The sequence below is a fragment of the Seriola aureovittata genome, chromosome 17 (genome assembly GCF_021018895.1).
Source record: "Seriola aureovittata isolate HTS-2021-v1 ecotype China chromosome 17, ASM2101889v1, whole genome shotgun sequence".
Lineage (NCBI taxonomy): Eukaryota > Metazoa > Chordata > Actinopteri > Carangiformes > Carangidae > Seriola > Seriola aureovittata.
The window spans coordinates 13,355,599-13,376,715 of record NC_079380.1 but is presented as its reverse complement, the minus strand read 5'-3'; the positions used below and the strand labels follow the sequence as shown (position 1 = coordinate 13,376,715).

The 21,117-nt window shown below is 36.3% G+C and overlaps 2 protein-coding genes across 3 annotated transcripts in view; one reads left to right on the top strand and one right to left on the bottom strand.

The window, feature by feature from the left end:
* LOC130185004 (arf-GAP with dual PH domain-containing protein 1-like) overlaps window positions 1-11,066 on the top strand; it is a 28,355-nt gene extending 17,289 nt beyond the window's left edge. Inside the window, exons 5-11 of the mRNA XM_056401174.1 lie at window positions 6,644-6,756; window positions 7,017-7,163; window positions 7,463-7,546; window positions 7,789-7,851; window positions 8,065-8,136; window positions 8,417-8,645; window positions 8,739-11,066. Coding sequence (XP_056257149.1) covers window positions 6,644-6,756; window positions 7,017-7,163; window positions 7,463-7,546; window positions 7,789-7,851; window positions 8,065-8,136; window positions 8,417-8,645; window positions 8,739-8,767 — 737 coding nt within the window. The 3' untranslated portion in view covers window positions 8,768-11,066. The remainder of the gene's footprint in view (window positions 1-6,643; window positions 6,757-7,016; window positions 7,164-7,462; window positions 7,547-7,788; window positions 7,852-8,064; window positions 8,137-8,416; window positions 8,646-8,738) is intronic.
* LOC130185005 (ras-related protein Rab-26-like) overlaps window positions 9,914-21,117 on the bottom strand; it is a 53,663-nt gene continuing 42,459 nt past the window's right edge. For both annotated transcript variants that reach the window (XM_056401176.1, XM_056401175.1), the window contains 4 exons: window positions 14,439-14,504; window positions 13,301-13,357; window positions 12,281-12,357; window positions 9,914-11,665 (listed from right to left, as the gene is read on the bottom strand). In XM_056401176.1, coding sequence (XP_056257151.1) covers window positions 11,566-11,665; window positions 12,281-12,357; window positions 13,301-13,357; window positions 14,439-14,504 — 300 coding nt within the window. In that variant the 3' untranslated portion in view covers window positions 9,914-11,565. The remainder of the gene's footprint in view (window positions 11,666-12,280; window positions 12,358-13,300; window positions 13,358-14,438; window positions 14,505-21,117) is intronic.

Below are 21,117 nucleotides of genomic sequence, written 5' to 3'. Positions count from 1 at the left end.
GTCATGAAAACATAATTGTATAGTAAAACATATAAATATCAAAAAACATCATAGTATAGTATGGCATAAAATGTAAAAAAATGTCATAGTATACTAAGGCATAAAAATGCCAAAAAAATACATATTATAGTAGAGCATAAAAATGGCAAAAAACGTCATAGTATAATAAGGCATAATAAAAATAGCAAAAAACGTCATAGTATAGTATGGCATAAAATTTCAAAAAACGTCATAGTATAATAAGGCATAAAAATGACAAAAAACGTCATAGTGTAGTCAGGCACAAAACGTCACAGTATAGTAAGGCAAACAAATGCCAAAAAAAGTCATATTATAGTATAGCATAAAAATGGCAAAAAACGTCATATTATAGTATGGCATAAAGTTTCAAAAATGTCTATAATACTATAATATGACTTTTTTTGGCATTTGTTTGCCTTACTATACTGTGACGTTTTATGCCATACTATACTATGATGTTTTTTGCCATTTTTATGACTTAATATACTATGACATTTTTTTAAATTTTATGCCATACTATACTATGACGTTTTTTGAAATTTTATGCCATACTATACTATGATGTTTTTTGCCATTTTTATGCCTTATTATACTATGACGTTTTCTTATGAAATTTTATGCTATACTATGACTTTTTTTAGACATTTTTATGCCTTATTATACTATGACGTTTTTTGAAATTTTATGCCATACTATACTATGACGTTTTTTGCCATTTTTATGCCCTTCTATAATATGTATTTTTTTTGGCATTTTTATGCCTTACTATACTGTGACGTTTTATGCCATACTATACTATGATGTTTTTTGACATTTTCATTCAATAGTACACAATGAAGTTTTTTGGCATTTTTATGCCTTACTATACTGTGACGTTTTATGCCATACTATACTATGATGTTTTTTGCTACTTTTATGACTTAATATACTATGACATTTTTGATAACTTTATGCCATACTATACTATGATGTTTTTTGAAATTTTATGCCATACTATACTATGATGTTTTTTGAAATTTTATGCCATACTATACTATGACGTTTTTTGCCATTTTTATGCTATACTATAATATGACTTTTTTTGGCATTTGTTTGCCTTACTATACTGTGACGTTTTATGCCATACTATACTATGATGTTTTTTGCCATTTTTATGACTTAATATACTATGACATTTTTTGAAATTTTATGCCGTACTATACTATGACGTTTTTTGAAATTTTATGCCATACTATACTATGATGTTTTTTGCCATTTTTATGCCTTCTTATACTATGACGTTTTTTTAAATTTTATGTCATACTATACTATGACTTTTTTTTAGACATTTTTATGCTCTACTATAATATGACTTTTTTTGGCATTTTTATGCCTTACTATACTGTGACGTTTTATGCCATACTACACTATGACGTTTTTTGCCATTTTTATGACTTAATATACTATGACGTTTTTTGAAATTTTATGTCATAATATACTATGACGTTTTTTGACATTTTTATGCTCTACTATAATATGACTTTTTTTGGCATTTGTTTGCCTTTCTATACTGTGACGTTTGTGCCTGACTATGACGTTTTTTTGTCATTTTTATGACTTAATATACTATGAAATTTTTTGAAACTTTATGCCTGACTATACTATGACGTTTTTTGCCATTTTTATGCCTTATTATACTATGACGTTTTTTTTTGCCATTTTTATGTTCTACTAGAATATGACTTTTTTGGGCATTTTTATGCCTTACTATACTGTGACGTTTTGTGCCTGACTATACTATGACGTTTTTTTGTCATTTTTATGCCTTAGTATACTATGACATTTTTTGAAATTTTGTGCCATACTATACTATGATGTTTTTTGATATTTATATGTCTTACTATACAATTATGTTTTCATGACATTTTATGCCTAATGGACAATCTTTTGTGATATATCATGGATTAGTATGCTAAAATATCCTTGATATCATGCTATACCATGAGCTTGTGAAGTAGAGGTATTGTGGTACAATGGTCAGGACTACTGCCTAACACTGATAAGGTCATGGGTTCAATCCCTGTTTTGGGGCTTTACTGTCCTATGATGCTATTTGGCATTTTTATGCCTTACTATACTATGACGTTTTTTGAAATTTTATGGCATACTATACTATGACGTTTTTTGACATTTTCATGCAATAGTACACAATGAAGTTTTTTGGCATTTTTATGCCTTACTATACTGTGACGTTTTATGCCATACTATACTATGATGTTTTTTGCCATTTTTATGACTTAATATACTATGACATTTTTTGAAACTTTATGCCATACTATACTATGATGTTTTTTGAAATTTTATGCCATACTATACTATGACGTTTTTTGCCATTTTTATGCTATACTATAATATGACTTTTTTTGGCATTCGTTTGCCTTACTATACTGTGACGTTTTATGCCATACTATACTATGATGTTTTTAGCCATTTTTATGACTTAATATACTATGACATTTTTTGAAATTTTATGCCATACTATACTATGACGTTTTTTGCTATTTTTATTATGCCTTATTATACTATGATGTTTTTTTGAAATTTTATGCCATACAATACTATGACGTTTTTTGACATTTTTATGCTCTACTATAATATGACTTTTTTTGGCATTTGTTTGCCTTTCTATACTGTGACGTTTTGTGCCTGACTATACTATGACGTTTTTTTGTCATTTTTATGCCTTAGTATACTATGACATTTTTTGAAATTTTGTGCCATACTATGATGTTTTTTGATATTTATATGTCTTACTATACAATTATGTTTTCATGACATTTTATGCCTAATGGACAATCTTTTGTGATATATCATGGATTAGTATGCTAAAATATCCTTGATATGATGCTATACCATGAGCTTGTGATGTAGAAGTATTGTGGTACAATGGTCAGGACTACTGCCTAACACTGACAAGGTCATGGGTTCTATCCCTGTTTTGGGGCTTTACTGTCCTATGATGCTATTTGGCATTTTTATGGCATACTATACTATGACGTTTTTTGACATTTTCATGCAATAGTACACAATGAAGTTTTTTGGCATTTTTATGCCTTACTATACTGTGACGTTTTATGCCATACTATACTATGATGTTTTTTGCCATTTTGTATGACTTAATATACTATGACATTTTTTGAAACTTTATGCCATACTATACTATGACGTTTTTTGCCATTTTTATGCTATACTATAATATGACTTTTTTTGGCATTTGTTTGCCTTACTATACTGTGACGTTTTATGCCATACTATACTATGATGTTTTTTGCCATTTTTATGACTTAATATACTATGACATTTTTTGAAATTTTATGCCATACTATACTATGACGTTTTTTGAAATTTTATGCCATACTATACTATGATGTTTTTTGCCATTTTTATGCCTTCTTATACTATGACGTTTTTTTAAATTTTATGTCATACTATACTATGACTTTTTTTAGACATTTTTCTGCTCTACTATAATATGACTTTTTTTGGCATTTTTATGCCTAACTATACTGTGACGTTTTGTGCCTGACTATACTATGACGTTTTTTGCCATTTTTATGCCTTATTATACTATGACGTTTTTTGAAATTTTATGCCATACTATACTATGATGTTTTTTGAAATTTTATGCCATACTATACTATGACGTTTTTGGCATTTTTATGCTCTACTAGAATATGACTTTTTTGGGCATTTTTATGCCTTACTATACTGTGACGTTTTATGCCATACTATACTATGATGTTTTTTGCCATTTTTATGACTTAATATACTATGAAATTTTTTGAAACTTTATGCCATACTATACTATGATGTTTTTTGAAATTTTTATGCCTTATTATACTATCACGTTTTTTTAAATTTTATACTATACTATGACGTTTTTTCAGCTGTAACACAGCCAAAATGATCAGCAAATCAAAAAAGAAAAGTAAAGAAAATGTCCAAAAAAGGACAGAGGGACCCCTGAGGGTTAATAAATCCCATGAACCGCCATTTAAATTACCACTATTATGTTTTTTTCTGTGCTAAATTTAACATTACTGGGGAGGAGAGCAACGTGAATAGAAGTGACAGCGAGAGAGGGCTAGTAGCTTCTCCTCTCCTCTGTCTCAGCGGAGACCGTCACAACTTCATTCATTCTTTTAACAAAACAAAACAAAAAGCAACGAAGGAAGCAGTAAATGGACTTACATATTTAAGACCTAACTAAATGTCATTTAAGACCTAACATGCGGCAAATGTAAAGCTAGCAGAGCTTGGAGAGTTGGTTATCTGGTTGCTAGGCGCACGCAGGCACGCACACAGGTCAGGAGCTGCCGTTGCCATGGCAATGTGAAAATCTGCCCAGAATTTGGCTTCTACATGGCTTCAAACAACTGCAAATTATGAGAAAACCGTTACTTCTTTTCATAAACCGAAAAGACCGTGCCAGACACTGAAGCGAGAAGTTTCTATAGTCTCTATTTTATTCAGATATTCCTTAAAATGAGTGCGTAAGCTCAGTGCGAAGACAAAGAGAGATTCTTTTGAAGAAAAAAAGACGATTACATTAGGTGTCAATGAGAGTGAGACAGGTATTGCTGCCGGACTCGGCACCCCCGTTTAAATTTTGTGCAGACCATGCCTGTCAAAGTTACATTTTATGAATCCCAACAACTATGTCTACATTTTCAGAAAGAATTATTTGTCTCCTTTTTACAGTTTGGCCGCAAGCTCGAGTTAAAAATAAAAATAAAGGTTATTTTTTACTGCTTCACGCACTCTAGCCAACTGACGCTTTCACTCTAACTTTGAAGAAAAAGTGATTTGCACTCCTCCTTTGAGTGCTCACAGTTTGAAAAGTTTACATGTTATGTAAAAACAGTTCCTATCTTTTTGAGAGAGCAGAAGTTTTCCTCCGTTTTACAGTTTGAATAACATTTCTACGTGCAGGTATGAGAGAGCTGGGTGACTCAGCAAAAAGGTGCAATTTTGTCGAAAAAAGGTGGGTTTCTAAAGAAATTTCCAATGCATTCCTAATGCATTATTTATTCCCAGTTTTTTGGGAATAACTTTGGGAAAAATTGGAATTTTAACACCAAAAGTCATAGCACCCCTTGCGGGATCAAGACGCACGTTTTGATGTATATATTACCGGGGTTTTCTCAAAGCTGCGGGACGAGTTACGCGCCGAAATTTGGCGGAAGAATAATAAACCCGAAACAGAAGATTAATAGATGCCTCGGAGCTGAGCACCCGTGGCACTAATAAGGCATAAAACTTCACAGTATAGTAAGGCATATAAATTCCAAAAAACGTCACCATATAGTAAAGCATAGAAATGTCAAAAAACGTCATAGTATAATAAGGCATAAAAATGTAAAAAAACGCCACAGTATAATAAGGCATAAAAATGTAAAAAAAACGTCATAGTATAATAATGCACAAAAATGTCAAAAAAAGTCATAGTATAATAAGGCATAAAAATGTCAAAAAACGTCATAGTATAGTAAAGCACAAAATGCCAAAAAATGTCATAGGATAGTAAGGCATGAAACGTCATCATATATTAAGGCATAAAAACTCCATAAAATGTCATAATAAGGCATGAAAATGTCAAATGGCATAAATGTCATAAGGCAAAAACAAGATCAAAATTCCACAGAAAGGTCACTAACTGGAGTTTGAACCTGTGATCTTCTGAGTGTAAGGAAGGAAATTTAACCACCGCGCCCCCATGAATCAGTAGCACAAGGCGTCAAAATGTAAAAAAAGGTCATAGTATAATAAGGAATAAAAATGTCAAAAAACATCATAGTCTAGTAAGACATAAAAATGTAAAAAATGTCATGGTCTAGTAAGGCATAGAAATATCAAAAAACTTCTTCATGTAGTAAGCCATAAAAATATAAAAGAACGTCATAGTATAGTGTAACATAAAAATGTCAAAAAACGTCATAATATACTCAAGTATAAAATCGTCAAAAAACATCACAGTACTGTAAGGCATAAAAAGTCAAAGTATATTGATGCATAAAAATGTCATAGTATAATAGTAAAGCATAATAATTCATAGTATTCATGGTTACATTTTAATCGGATTTGTCGACAGAAATTAAACACTGCTTTGATGTATCCACCACATTATGCTGCTAGAAACCTGACTGCTAGCCCACAGAGGACAGAAGCCAGGGTTAGTTTGCTAATTAACGCTATCCTAAATGGTTAAATAACACCAGTTAACATTTTTCTGGTGACATTAGGCCCCACTGTGATATTCTCCCATGATGTCAGCTTTCAGATAGCCCCTTCAGGTTGGTGGATGTGTAAATAAGCAACTGTTACACCACATCAATTTTTATAAGGTGAGAATATATCAGTGTTGTGTTTAGATTGCTCTGCTGGATCCAAATGGCCCAAAAACCATTTGCGCCATTACATCCACATAAATTTTCTTAACATAATAATCAAGTTCTTCATATAGGGTTAGGGTTGGTCATTTTTTTGCCTTATGTTTTGAGGTATTATAGTTTTGGCAAATGTCTGCTCTGTATTCTCGCTCCATGTTAATGGAACGGGACCATTGTGGCTCCCTTTCTGGCAGGCTACAGAGAGGGGTTTCTATGGAAACGAGGCAGAGACAATGGACAGTACCTTAGCCGAAAATTTATTCTGTCCGAACGGGAGGGTGTTCTGAAGTACTTCAATAAGCATGACGTGAGTGCTTTCTCTCTCTTTCTGCTTCTCATCTGTATTTCAGCTACTGTCAAACTGCCTTTGTTAAATATTGCTCTGTCTAGAAATGTTTAGATTTCCTTTTTTTTCCCATTGCAAATTGTTATTCATTACTATCTGCTTAAATACAAGCTTTACATATTTTGCCAAATGCGGCTTTCTCCCCTTTAAACACCATAAAGGGAAGGAGGACATTAGGAGATTAGACTTTATCATTCACTATCTTGCTTTCCTTTCTGCAGGCCAGAGAGCCCAAAGCGATAATGAATATCAATAGTGTGAATGCCACTTTCCAGCCAACTAAAATTGGCACTGCCCATGGCCTGCAGATAACCTATCTGAAGGACAACAGCACTAGGAATATCTTTGTTTACCATGAGGACGGAAAGGTGAGGTACAGTGCCTCTCTTGTCTGGTGGTTTAAGTGGGAGAAGTGAGTCTGAGGAGGCGGCAGAAGGCATGTGTTTCCATCTGGTGGAAATGGTTTGTTGTTACAAGTCAATTTGTAACTGATGTCTATTTGTACAGAGGCTTAACAACACCCATAACAATCATCCCATGGCTTATGATATAATGATAAATGCCATGTAGAAAATCCACTTTGACTCATAATGAGTGTTGTGTGTAGTGCTGGGACTGATGATGCGTATGAGTCAGTCATTGTACTTCCTGATGTCCTGTCCTGAAGGAAATGGTGGACTGGTTCAATGCCATCAGAGCGGCCAGGTTTCACTACCTGCAGGTGGCTTTTCCTGGGGCTTCCAACTCTGATGTGAGTACAAGTGCTTACACATTTACATGCATACACATACACGCTGTAGCTACCACTGAGGACACCAACGTCACCTTCTGCAAAAAATATATCAAGTGGTTGTTTAATTTGCTCAATCAATTGTTTGAACAGTAAAAAAATAATCTAATTTAGCATAATTTAGCATTCTGCATACATGTGTACTTACATACAGAGTTTAATTCAGAGTTTATCAGTGAGGTATTTGTTCTTTGTTTGCTTAGTTGTTGCCAAAGCTAACCAGGAACTACATAAAGGAGGGTTACATGGAGAAGACTGGTCCAAAGGTGAGGGATTTTTCTGTTTATATATATATATATATATATATATATATATATATATGTATAATTTTATTTTAGTTTTACTTGAGTAGACTGAACATGGTCAATTAAGGTAGAGAAATATGCAGAGCTCATAACGATGTCTAACGGCTTAAGCATGAAAGCCAAGGAATTTATACTTGTAAGTCTTCGAACTGAGCCTCTGTTTCTGTCCCACAGCACACAGAGGGCTTCAAGAAGAGGTGGTTTACGATGGATGACAGGAGGCTCATGTACTTCAAAGATCCGCTGGTATTAAAACTGCACGTCATGACGACACTGCTGTAGTTACACACTGTGACCAGCAGATGCCGCTGTGCCTTTTTATCTGTATTAATCTCTGTTCATTTTTGGAGGCAGTTCACCCAAAAACTCAACAAAAATATGCAATTTATGCAAGTTTAGAATTATTAAAAATGACTATACAGTGCAGTAAAGCGGTTTGCGGTGCACAACATGTCAAAACTATTTCACTCAGTAACACAGTGTGGTTTATATAAAGAGGATTAACTGTTTCTCCTTCTGCTTTTAGGATGCCTATGCACGAGGTGAGGTGTTCATTGGTGGTAAGGAAAGCAGCTACACCGTGCTTGCTGGCCTCCCTCCCAACATTCAAGGCTACCACTGGCAGTTTGGAATTACCATAGTGACACCAGACAGGAAGTTTCTTTTTGCATGTGAGACAGAAGAGGATCAGAAAAATTGGATGGCTGCATTTCAGACTGTTATCAACAGACCAATGCTGCCTCAGGATTTTGCAGGTAAATTGAGCACCCAACTAAGTCTAGTCATTATTTAGCCTTTTCTTCTTAATTGTTAAGTCTGATATCTATATTTTTTCATTCTCTCTGCAGTGGAGGCCTATTTTAAGCATAAACCATGACCGGCTTAGTGTTTGAAGAACTATTAGTACAGGATGAGGGGACTGAAGTGGAGGTAGAAGAAGAAAAGGATGCGAGATATGTACTTTACATTACATAATTAAAGCTCTTGTAAAATGAAGGGTAACAGAGAAAAGGACTTAAAGGTGAGACAGCTTTGACTGCAATTAACATTCTCACAATTACTCATTTTACTTTACCTGCTGTCCTGCTCAACTTCACTTACATTATGTCCCAGACCCATTTTTCAGAATTACTTCTGTGCTCATGAATGTTAGCCCTAACGCACTCATCTGTCATGTGATGTGACTTACATACTTGAAGAGTTATGTATGTGTGCCTTTTTGTGTAGAAATCAGAACTGTTTCTGCTCTCACATGAAGACATTTAAATGTGATTTTCTCTGTTCTCATAAAGTATTTTCCTTGAATTTCAAGTGTACAAACTGTGCCATTCTGGTCAGTTTTAGGTAAACTGAAAACATAATCTGATGCAGGACTGTCATATGTCAGTAAGAAATAATACACAGTCTACAGATTTATTTTCATTGACTAAAAAAAATATTTCTTGATTTATTTATTTTTTTTAAACTGTCTCTAATTTGCTATCTGCAGCTTTCAATATTACACTGCCAAGCACTGCAGGTACAATAAGCAACTTTTACTTTTTGTACATATTCAAACAGCTGAATGTTAACTGCTTTGTGTGAGTTATTATCAGCATGCATTCCTGTCTCATTTTTGTAAAACTATACTAAAAACTATATAAATTGGATCAGAATTAGCATTTGTTTCATGTCATATGATTACTTATCCAGTAGAGGGAGACAAATGAAAGGTTTCAAACTTGTTATGACACCCCCGCCCCAATTTGTCAACCTCATTTACCAGTGACTTAAGATGTACATATTAAATAATTTGTGCAAGTGCATCAGAGAAGGGCATGGAGATGTTCTTGAGCAATATTGAGTAGCCATTAATTCATTCAAATGTAAAGAGCTGGGTTCAAGCAAACAATGTGAGGATGCGTCCGTCCCACTAAAGTGTCACCTGAGATACAAGACATTAAATCTGCACTTGACACATTGTTTTGTAACTCATGCTCTGAGAGGAGAATTTGTGTAAGTGAATCTGAAATGAGCCAATATGCCATGTTTCCTTCTGTTTTTTATTGTGGTTAACTTTCACTTACAAGAAAGAAGTTGCACATTGAAAAGTAGTAAAACCAAAACTAATACATTACTGAGTACATCAAGATTGGAGACTGTACAGTAAATTTTATACAGATAGATATTCAGTTTTCATGGTTTTATGTGTAGGATGGAATCTACCAAAGCAACTGTCATATAAAAAGACACCTATGCTTCTTTTTTGAAGAATAGGTTAAATACTGTTAACAGACTATAAGAAACATACTGGTCAAATGTTTTTAAAAGACCATGGCACTATATACCCCATTTATATATTCATGAATGGAAAACAAAAGCAGGAATCAAAGCAGTCTAGTCATGTTTGCACTGGCTTCAAATAAAACAGTAAAAACAGAAATATACATAAATTTTTTTCGTATACAATACTTTAGGTAACATTGTGAACATACTGAAGGTCTTAATTCCCGAAACCCCACCCACACTCATTTACCATCTAAAGTGCTATTCTCCTCTATTGAAACATTTTTACATGCAGAAAAGAAATTGTTAAGTATTTACACTATCAAAACCCCAATGTATATAGATTATACAGTATGATTGACCATCTGTTTGTAAATCATTTCAAAACAAATGGATATATATTATCAAGAAGAGAGGTTGCATTAATACTCTCCAAAACTCAAAACTGATCCTCTATAATAGAAAAAAGCCCAATAATGTGTCTGAAAACAAGGTTCTGTAACCCATGCACTGTCATGTTCCTGTAGATTTGTTTAAACTACTATTTTTGCATTTAGCATGAATTCAAATCTAAAACAATGTTTTAATGTTGTTAATGATGCTGTTCTGTACTCAATATTTTTGTATACAAAAGAGCAACATTCATTTACTTTTACATTATGTTGAACTAATACGCATTACCAAATATCCACAGCTGAATCATGGAAATGCTTAGATTGAGTTTATGCTGGTGAGCTAAACTTGCTCCAGGGAGCCTGAATTACTGATGCGAACACTGAACCATGGAGAGAAGACACATCACTATACACCTAGTACATGAACATTCATCCGTATGTTGAACAAGGAGAGAACATTCAAACAAATTTCATTGACATTTTAAGTGGATGCAAGAAATAAATGGCTTTAAAAGATGTGTGCCTTGTCTCTGCAAAAAAGATTAAATCCCCTCACAATAAAATCACCACACAATGTAATACAAAGGTATTTGCTTGGTGTCACATTCTATGCCCGGGGTCCAAAAGATAATCGTGCAGATAAATGGAAGAAAATGTGCATTAATAGGTTAATAACTGAGGTGTGCAGCACCTACGTTTGTGTCTTACAAACCATAACCTAGGGCTACAATCACAGCTGCAGAGGGAGGCGGGTGAGGAAAAGCAGGACACACAAGATAGAGGAGGGCAGAGAAATGGGTGCATGGCAACAGATTGAGGTTGCGAGGACTGAGACAAAGCGGTGGAGAAAAAGAAAGACAAAAGGGTTTATACCTCGCTGGAGCTGACTCCTCATCTCTGATTAGACCAGATATGAACACACGCTGTATGATAATGAGCGAGACGTGCGCGCGCGCACACACACACACACACACACACCGACACACACAGATCCAGAGAGTGACTGGAGCAGGCTTTAAGACCGGCAGCATCCAGTGCCCTTCATCTCCTTGTTTACATACTCCTGCAGCTTAAACTTCTCACTGGGATCCTTCATGGACCTGTGCTTCAGCTCCCTGACACAAAGGAAGAGAATAAGATGAGGTCACATATATAGGAGTCACTCACCATAAACAAAACCAATGATCAGTTTATGGCTTAAGTTGCTCCAAAAACAAAGACTGATTATTGGTTATCAGAAATTTATATAATTCAAGTCTAGTTCCCCTCCACTCATTATTGTTACTTCACCTGGATGTTTGACCTTCACTGATGAATGAAGTTAGTGCAGAGTTTGACACTAGAAGGCTGTTTTTCACATTCATCTGCTGGTGGAGGAACGTTTCTGTGTGCTCACCTTGAATATCAGTTTACGATGTGTAAGCATGAGTAGCACTTTTTTGACATCACAACTAGTTTGGAGGCCAAGCTTGAAGTGTGATGTGGAATCTGAAGGCCTCCAGTGCACATATACTCAAAAATCGCCGTGAAGTGGGAGACATCTTGTGCCCAGGGAAGTGAACAACAAAGATATCTTTTTTCTTTTGTAAATTTAAGATTGAAATGCAACTGATATTTTTGTTTTTCCAATGTCAAAAATGAACGGATTTTTTAAATATAGTTAATTTAAAATGACAAAACTTATCTTAATTACACCAACCCGCAACACTTGCAGAAAGAACGATACTTACTTGGCCACAGCAGTGAAAGCCAGCTCAACATTGAGACCTGACCTGGCGCTGGTCTCCATGAAAGGAACTCCAAACTCCTGCAGTGTGAAATCAATGACAGTTTTTGTTGGAGATCTTCACCGTTTCACCCAAAGCACACACAAACATATGAGAATGTAACACTTCATAAGACGGTTTACTGCTAAATCAAAGATAAAATCAGGTATGATTATCGGGTAAAAATTCTACAAAGGTTTACAGCAGAATTTCACAGCACAGTAGTTGTGCTCAGAACTTGTTTATGTTGGATAACTTCAGCTCTGAAGTGATAAATTTGTCTCGCAGCGTTTTCTCCGCAGAGGAATTAATCTCAGCCCTCAGTGATAGTAACTGATGTGCTTTTCTTTCCCCCCTCACAGCCTGAGCCTCAAGTTACTTAGTGGCACTTTATTGCTCCCACTTCAGGAGAGAGTCGCTTGGATGTTTGCTTTATGTGCCATGCTGTGAAGCAACAGTCAGGGAATTTGATAAGAAATAAATGTTTTCTCCCGTTTAGGGTTTGTATTTGTAGCTGTGGAGTTTATCACCAAACCAAGGTTTTGAAGCTGATTCTAACTGACATGATGCTTTGCAGGAGCTAGTAAAACTTTTAATAGATGATGACCCATAAGGCAAGAATTTATAAAATAAATATTCATGATCAAATGTTCACTATCTGCACAATACATCTGATGTATGTGACATTTCTTTGTCTTGTCTGTCTTTTTGGTTTGCAGGTATTATATTTTCCTCAGAGCTGGAAAATCTGAGATTAAGAGCAAGAGTGAAAATGAAAATTGATCCCTAGATAATCCAAACCGTTAAAACATTTATAATCTTCTCATCTGCCTTAGAAATCCAATCAGTTACTAGTCCCATACAGACGTCTTGATTTCACTACAATTAAAAGATACGCTGAAAAATATCTGGGTGCAGATTCTCATCGTAACAGCGGTGGTATCAAGGCAGGGAAAACTGTATTTGCTCCTTTCAAATCTTCACCTTAGCAAGCCTCTCTCCGTCCTCTCTCTTCACCACTCTGTCATGAGTGGCATCAGCCTGGTGAGACAGGGAGAAGGGGGTCAAAAACAACAGTGCTAAAACCACAATATACATAAATCAACTGTGGAGATCTGGTTGCTATTTGTCCACGGTTTGCATACAAGCCTCTCTTGGTGTTCAGGTCTGATGGCATCTAATGAGTAAAGATTGACTCTCATGTTGCTAATTAAGGGCTTGTATGGAGTGTGGGGGACTGAAACTAGACAGAGCTCTGAGCCAGAGACATCTGTTCTCTGTGCAGAGGGAGGGATGTGAATGTCAGTTATAGAAAAAAAAGTGACGTTTGAAAATTTGATTGACGATTAAAGTCAGATTTTATATATATGTATTTTTCTATATTTTTGACTGGTAATATCCCACTTTTTTTGTTATGGGCAACAGGTCCAGTGAAAACCAACAGACTGTTAGTCTGTCTCTCAGTACTTTACAACCCAACCTTATCTGTGGCTCTCCCAGGCCCATTCGTTCTTACTGAAAATGTAAATCTTTCACATTGTCTGTGTGTGTATGTGTATCATATATCATATATGTGTAGATCAGTTTTAGTGTAAATTTAGAGTGAATTGTGCATTTGTCAGGGACAATTTTTAGCCATGGATCTAGGGTGGAAGTGAATATTTACTCTAGCAAGATAGGGAATGTGGCACCGATTCCAAATAAAATAATGAAGCAACATGTCACTTAGTGCAACTGTGTGAGTCAAGTTTTAGCTACATAGGCAATACATCAATCAGTCAAATGATCAATTCATTGTTAGTTTTGATATTTTCATGGTATTTGCTAACAATGAGAAAAACATAGTATAGTGCAAGACTATCCTCTGAATTCATCACTGTTTAATTTGTTACTACTGCAAATTTGGAAATGTCATGGAATGTAAAACAGGAAATATCAATCAATAAGTGAACAGGACTTTGCTAATGAAAGTTTTTTGATACTCCACAGAAGCGACAAATTGCAGTTGGTACAAAAAAATGTTGAAGTTTGATATCCAGCCCTAGTGTGCATGTATCTAAAGTATTGATTCTTTCTATTGTGTCTCTACCTACAGTCACAAATATTTCCCTTAATGCCTTGCCTTGTTTCCAAGCAGCATGAGCACCACATCCTGTTGGGCGTATTCGTGGATCTCAGTCAGCCATGCCTGGTAACGACACAGGACAGAGATAAAAGAGAGGGAAGACATGTAGCTGTTAGACAAGCATAAAGACATGAGCATGAAAACCTATAAATGAATAAATAAATAACAACCTGAGACAAGAAACAAGAAAGTAGAAGTGTGTAGCACACACAAATAGGTCTTCAGGAAAAGAAACCCTTGTCTGGTCCTTGACAAGGACAAGTCTGAGCATTAAATCTAACGACATGAATAAAGAGGAGGAGGAAAGTGAGAGCAAGCAGCATTTAGAAGATGAATATGGCAAAAGGATGTAAAAAATGTCAGACATAAGACAGAAGAAAAACTGCGACAAGGACAAAGAGATAAAAGAACCAAAAGCAAGACAGAGTATGTGAGAAAGAGAAATACTGTGAGAAAGAATGTTAAATTAATGAGAACTGATCACCATCAGTTTAATCAACACTGTCGGCTCCATCCTGTTTTAACTACAGTGTGTACACAGGGGAAAGATAAAGCGTTCAGAGGGAACAAACAGCACTTCTGACTGTATGAGCTCCAACAGCACCTGAACTAACCGTTCGCTGTTAATGAACAATTAATCAGCACAGACAGACACCTGCAAACTCTCCTGCTGAAATAATATGCCTCATCTCAGCACAAAGCTTAATTGTGCCCACAGTGAATTACCCCACATTGGATTTCTGACTCGCTGGTCATCAATCCGCCTTTTCCTTAGTAGTCCAGCTCAACAGATGTTTCCCCTCTGACAGCTCCCTTTTAATTAATACTGCTGATGACTCTGCCTTTGTAAAAGGATTTCACCGGGGTCACCTCCAGCCAAAGGTTATATTAAATAACAGATGAGATAGGAAATGAGTTGAAACTGCTGCTTGATGATAGTGAAAAAATGTGGTTAAGGAAGACGTGTCAGCTGGAGTTGTGTAAACAGCAGTTATGTGCTGACATGAAAATTTCTTGGTATGCTAACCCTGGTATATAAATATATAACATATACATTATTATGATAAATACTGAAATAAGATGCTCATTTTAAGCCTCATGTCTCTGGTGAAGGCAATGTCAGCCAGGTTGTCCACCACTTTGGTCCAGACTGAAATATCTCAACAACTATTGGATGGACAGCCATAACATTTTTCTACTGGCATTGATGGTGCCCATGAAGCTCCGATACAAGGTTAACATTTGTGGTTCTGAGTGAAACGGTGAAATGTCTTGAAAACTATTTCATGGATTGCCATGAAATGTGGTACAGACATTCAAGTTCCCCTCAGGATGAATTTGAGTCACTTTGGTGATTCCCTGACTTTTCACCTAGTGCCATGCAGAAGTTCAAATTCAAGTTTGTCCAATGCTTTGATTTATGACCAAATAACTCAATATAAATGAGCATGTTAGCATAGTTCCTTTGAGCATGTTAGCATGCTGATGTTAGGATTTAGTTTAAAGCACTGTCGTGCCTTAATACAGCCAACATCTGCCACTAGCAAAGCTGTAAAGTCTTAGTCTTGTTCAAATTGCATTTAAATGTACTTTTAGGACTAAAGTGGTTATCTGATTAATCAATTAGTGGATCAAAAAATGGCAAAAATCCCATAAATTCACTGATTCCAAGCTCTCAAATATGCTTGTTTTCCTGGTCTCTTTCCTGATAGTACACTGAATACCTTTGGGCTTTGGACTGTTGGTTGGAGAAAACAAGCAATTTAAATGTGGTAACTCGGGCTCTGGGGAACTTGTCAGTTGGCATCTTCCAATTTCCTCTATGAACACTTTTCAAAATGGAAGAAAAATATATAAAAAAAAAAAAAAATGCAGAATGCTTTCCAGAGCAGTAACTTCCACTTTATTTCCATTGCCCTCTTTTCTGTGCTTGCTGACACAATCATAAAAGGTGTACAAGAGCTCCACGTCAACACTTCTCATGAATTAGTCTAGAACTCATCCACATCTTACACTAATTCACTATCTTTAAAACTTTCTCTCTGCTACGTGGTTGGGATGCTAATTTCAGTGGAAGAAAAGATGTGATAGAAATAGAAACAAAACATGAGATAACATTGACTTTGCTTTCCACTGCTGGAGACATCTCTTGGCGAGTAAAGGAATGAAGTTTAATGTTGGTAAGTAAACAGCTGTTAATTCTGACATCGGCTTTGTAGCACCTCACAAATAGCTCCTTAAATTGAGGTAATTGAGATAATTTAAACTGAATGTTTTATTAATACAGGTTTTAATTTAATGTGCACAATAGGGCTGTGATTGAATTCACTATCATTTTGCATCTTTGTTAAATTATGACTGGTTTTGTGTGTGAGAAGGGTAGACTGAGTAATGATAGCGGCAGTTTTATACAGAACCTATTTACTATTCTGTCACTGTTTGTTCACCTGTATACCAATCCTCTAGTTTTATGGTGTTTCTCTTTAAGTCAGTGCTGATCATGTTATGTGCTTTGGAGTTAATGAGGTCATTGAGGATCAGGTGATCTGAGAAGTCGGACGGTTGCTCTGAGGTTCTTTAATCAGGCAATAAGCTCCACCAGTGGGGAGTGAGGGACAACTTTAGAGGAACATTTGGATAAAGGTCTGGCTGAGCCCTGGGCTATTCTGAGAAAGCTGGGGAAAAAAAAGATTGGGTTGCATAAACGAAATGTTACAGAGGAGCATTATGCATCTGGCTAATTACTTGCTTCATACATAATTCAATTTTTTGTAAGTGTTTCCCATCATTCACATGTTGCTTAGCTAGGCTGACAGCCATTGTTGCTTCTCATTAAATTCTGGGCATCTTTTAAAAAAACAGTCTGTTTATGAGGAAACGCATCAAACAAACTTACTGACATATTGGCATATATGGCCTTTGTAATGGAAGGTTATTGTTCATATATCTCCCACCTTTCATCCTCCCATCAACGAGTCCAAGGAAACCTCCACACAATAAAATATCCACCTTAACTGACAGCTTGCCTTTGAGTGATTGTCTCCATATACTGCGATTACCGCTGATGAACCATAGCTTGTAATTAGATCATTCAGCTGTTTATACCGCACCCCCTTCCCAATGGGTCATTTAACAGATGACGCCACTTGTCACCTCTATCCTAGAGAACTGCAGTCTCCCGTTTTCTTTTCCTCGCAGGAGAGGGATGATATGTGCAATGACTCAACAGACAGCAAAATGGACTAAGGCATGCAGGAACTTTGATTATCATTTGAATGAGAGAGTGAATATGTTCAAGTGAGTGCATTTATACTTGCTGACTGAGGAGTTTGGTCATTTTTTTTCAATAGCACTTGATAGAGCCAGAGCCACAAAGTCTACCCGACTTTGCCATGGGACACCGTTGATTGCTTCTTGCTTCTGTTTTTTTTTTTTTTAAACCATTACCACAATGACTCCCTAGCCTTGTGCCTAAGCCTGCTTGTTCACAAAATGCAACATGTAAATAAGATCCTTGTGGAGATGAAAGCAGGCTGGCCGGGCAAAAACGTTGGGCTATTTCTGTCTACATGTTCTTGCGTGAAGTTGCTGCAGCCAAGAGCTGGGCATCTCTCATACAGGTCATTTCCATCAACGCTGTGTAGAATTACTTATCACACTTTCTTAGATAACAAAGCCTTGCCCTGCAATAAAAACTACCATTGTGAATATTTTGTCCACCTAAATATACATAATAGGAAATGTACAGAAAATTAGGAACACTGCTGTTTCTTTCAACAGTTTTCTTTTGAGAGTTTTTGTGTGTCAACATGGTATTGTGTCAACCCTCACCCAAGAGGCATTGTCAAGTATTTAGAATGATTTTTTTCAAAATAAATAAATAAAACAAATCTATTTATTTATCTGATAATTTAGGACAACAGGGCTTCAAGCTGATAAATACCAGGCTCTGAGCAAATCTAATATCCTCTGTTGGCATTGCTGTAGGAACTGGGCTGGGTTCATCTTTTATTCAAGACTAAAACCAAGGTCTCTGGTCAAATGCTCAGGGAGCCAAATGTCAATGACAATGTGGCACATGGCGGAGGAGGTAATAAATTTCTCTGCTCATTGCCCTGGCATTAAAGTCCCCAAATAGTGTGGCAAATCAGATGCAGCTTCAAGTTTGTTTTGTTTGTAAGGACCAAAAAACCTTTAGTCAAGCAAACCCAGTGGAATTCAGCCACTCTATGCATATTTTAACGAATAGCACCTCTGATTCTTGTTCTCTAGAGCTCTGATGAATTAAAATGTCAGTTTAAAGGTTTAAAACAATTCCCAGTCAAGCTTCCAGTAAATATTAACAAAGTGAAAAATACCCGGTTGCTGTTTGCTTTCAAATATTGAATTTAATAAAGGTAAAATGCCAAATGCAGTGCTGAAATTCCGGCTGCCTGCTCCACTGTAGAGACGTTAACAGTGGCAGAGAGACTGATGTGACAGAGGGAGAGACAGAGGCAGAGATGTGACAGAGAGACAGAGAGGGTGCCAAAAGGCAGCAAGATGGAGAGACAGACAGTGACAGAGAAAGACAAGACAAAGACCGAAGGATCTGTATCAGAGACGAAGGAAGATAAAAGCCCGCCAGACAGCTGCTGGCGCCTGCATCGTGACATTGGCGAGACAAGTTGTCACTGGCAGAGGTATGTGAGGGCACTTCTGATGTTGCCTTGTTTTCCTTTTGTTGTCACAGAGAAGGGAAAGCAGGGCTGTGCACTACTACCATGACATTACATGAGTCAGGTCAGCCATTGGAGTGGGAAATATTTTTGTTGAAAGAAAAACTGTCGTTTTGTTTAGGGCTTGTAGAAACCGGTAATGTATGAGTGGTAATTAAGTGCAAAAGTGTTTCTTTGGTAAATTTTTTGTTCGCATTTCATCTTCGTGCTACAGCAAGGACAAACACACCCACAAAGTGAGGCACCCACAGTTCTTGGCAGCAGGGCCAGGCATTGTAACCAACACAACTAGCACTGCTGGGAGGTGGGAAGCCAGTGAGGGATGATGACTAAGTTTTTTTTTTTATTACATTATCAGTTTCTACAGGGTTGGGTATCAAATTTCAATACTTGCATTTATATACTGGTACAAATCAAAATCTGTCTGTGTATAGCTACAAATATCAAAAACTTTCGTGTTCCAAAAATCATCAAATTAAATCGGATTTGTGTCTTGTTTACTCAGTCTTTGATCACATAGTACCTGATTTAAATGAACATTCAACACATATAAACTTATGCTTCTTTTGTTAAAACAGTTTCGTAGAAAAACACATTTATATTTCTCAAAGAATGGTATAGAAAAAAGTATTATTTTGGTACATACACAGCTTGTTGTGTATAATTACTTCATTAAAAAAAACCCTTGATAACTTTGTAGTCCTGTTTCCCGAAAAGAAAATACATAGAAACAAACATATTCAACTAATTTCTCCTCCTGTCTCCTCTGCTTTTTTTCTTTTAAATAGGTGTAGTGCACAGAAAATATATTGTTCACTGCGCATGGATGTTTTCGGGGGAGATCTTCATCATGCTTAATATGCGACACCAGACCTCACGCAGGATGCAGCAGTACGTAAGCAAAAGGAAATAAACAATAATTATAACACACACTATGCATTCTAAATCCATAAATCAATGAAAAATCAACCATCAATATAAAAAAATCATCATCTAAACATTTGGCATGAGAATATATAAGTATGAGAATATAGAAAAGTCCAAAAGGCCTCTCTCTGAAGTAATTATTTCTCTGTGTTCCACCATGTGTGGTTGTAGGCATGTACCATCTCTCAGTCGCCTTAGATGCATTTTCCCTTCAATTCCCCCGTGTGTTCTGGACACTAAACAAATTGTGCATTCCTCACTCTACACAGAATCTCCCCTGCATCCTGTTATAACTCAGGTCATACTTTGCTGACTTCAATAATGAACATGAATTCCTCAAGGAGACTCAGAGTCTTTCCACATGACCCAACTTTCCCTCTGTTGCACAATTGTCTAAGCAGATTAGCTATGGATGACAATGCTATTCTTGCCAAACTTTGATCAGAGTATTACACCAACAGACAGAGTGGAAAAAGTCTGCTCCCAACAACAGGCAGAGTCAGACTGAGCCAACCCAGAGGAGCGCAGGGAGAAAGTAGGACTTCTCCCCCGAGAGGAGGTTTAAGTTCTGCGAGGCAGCTGAGCTAAACGGAGTGACACTGTGACGCTGTCTGACACAAGAGGCAGACGCAGAAAAATCCTGTCACATTTGCGGCTGTTTGTATTCACACATTCATGCAGGTACACGACCAGGCATGCTGAAACAAACCACTAAGCCCTATTTGATCTATTAAAAACAAAGATTTTTGATGCTTGCAGTAGCATTTTAAAATGTGTTTGTTGACATTTGTGGGATTTATTTTTGCGGGTTTCCATCTGCAGATTTTATAGGTACACAAACACAATATCTCCAATAAAAGACAGGTCAGTAAACAACTTCTGCGCTACAGAACTTCACATCATAAAAAACAAAAAATAGAATAGCAGAGAAAACAGCAGCCTTGTAAGCTGATTTCTGTGGCCTCACAGGGAAGAGAAAGGCTTTTATGTTTATAAAAGAGCAGCTGACGCGTCTATCTGCCAGCATACAT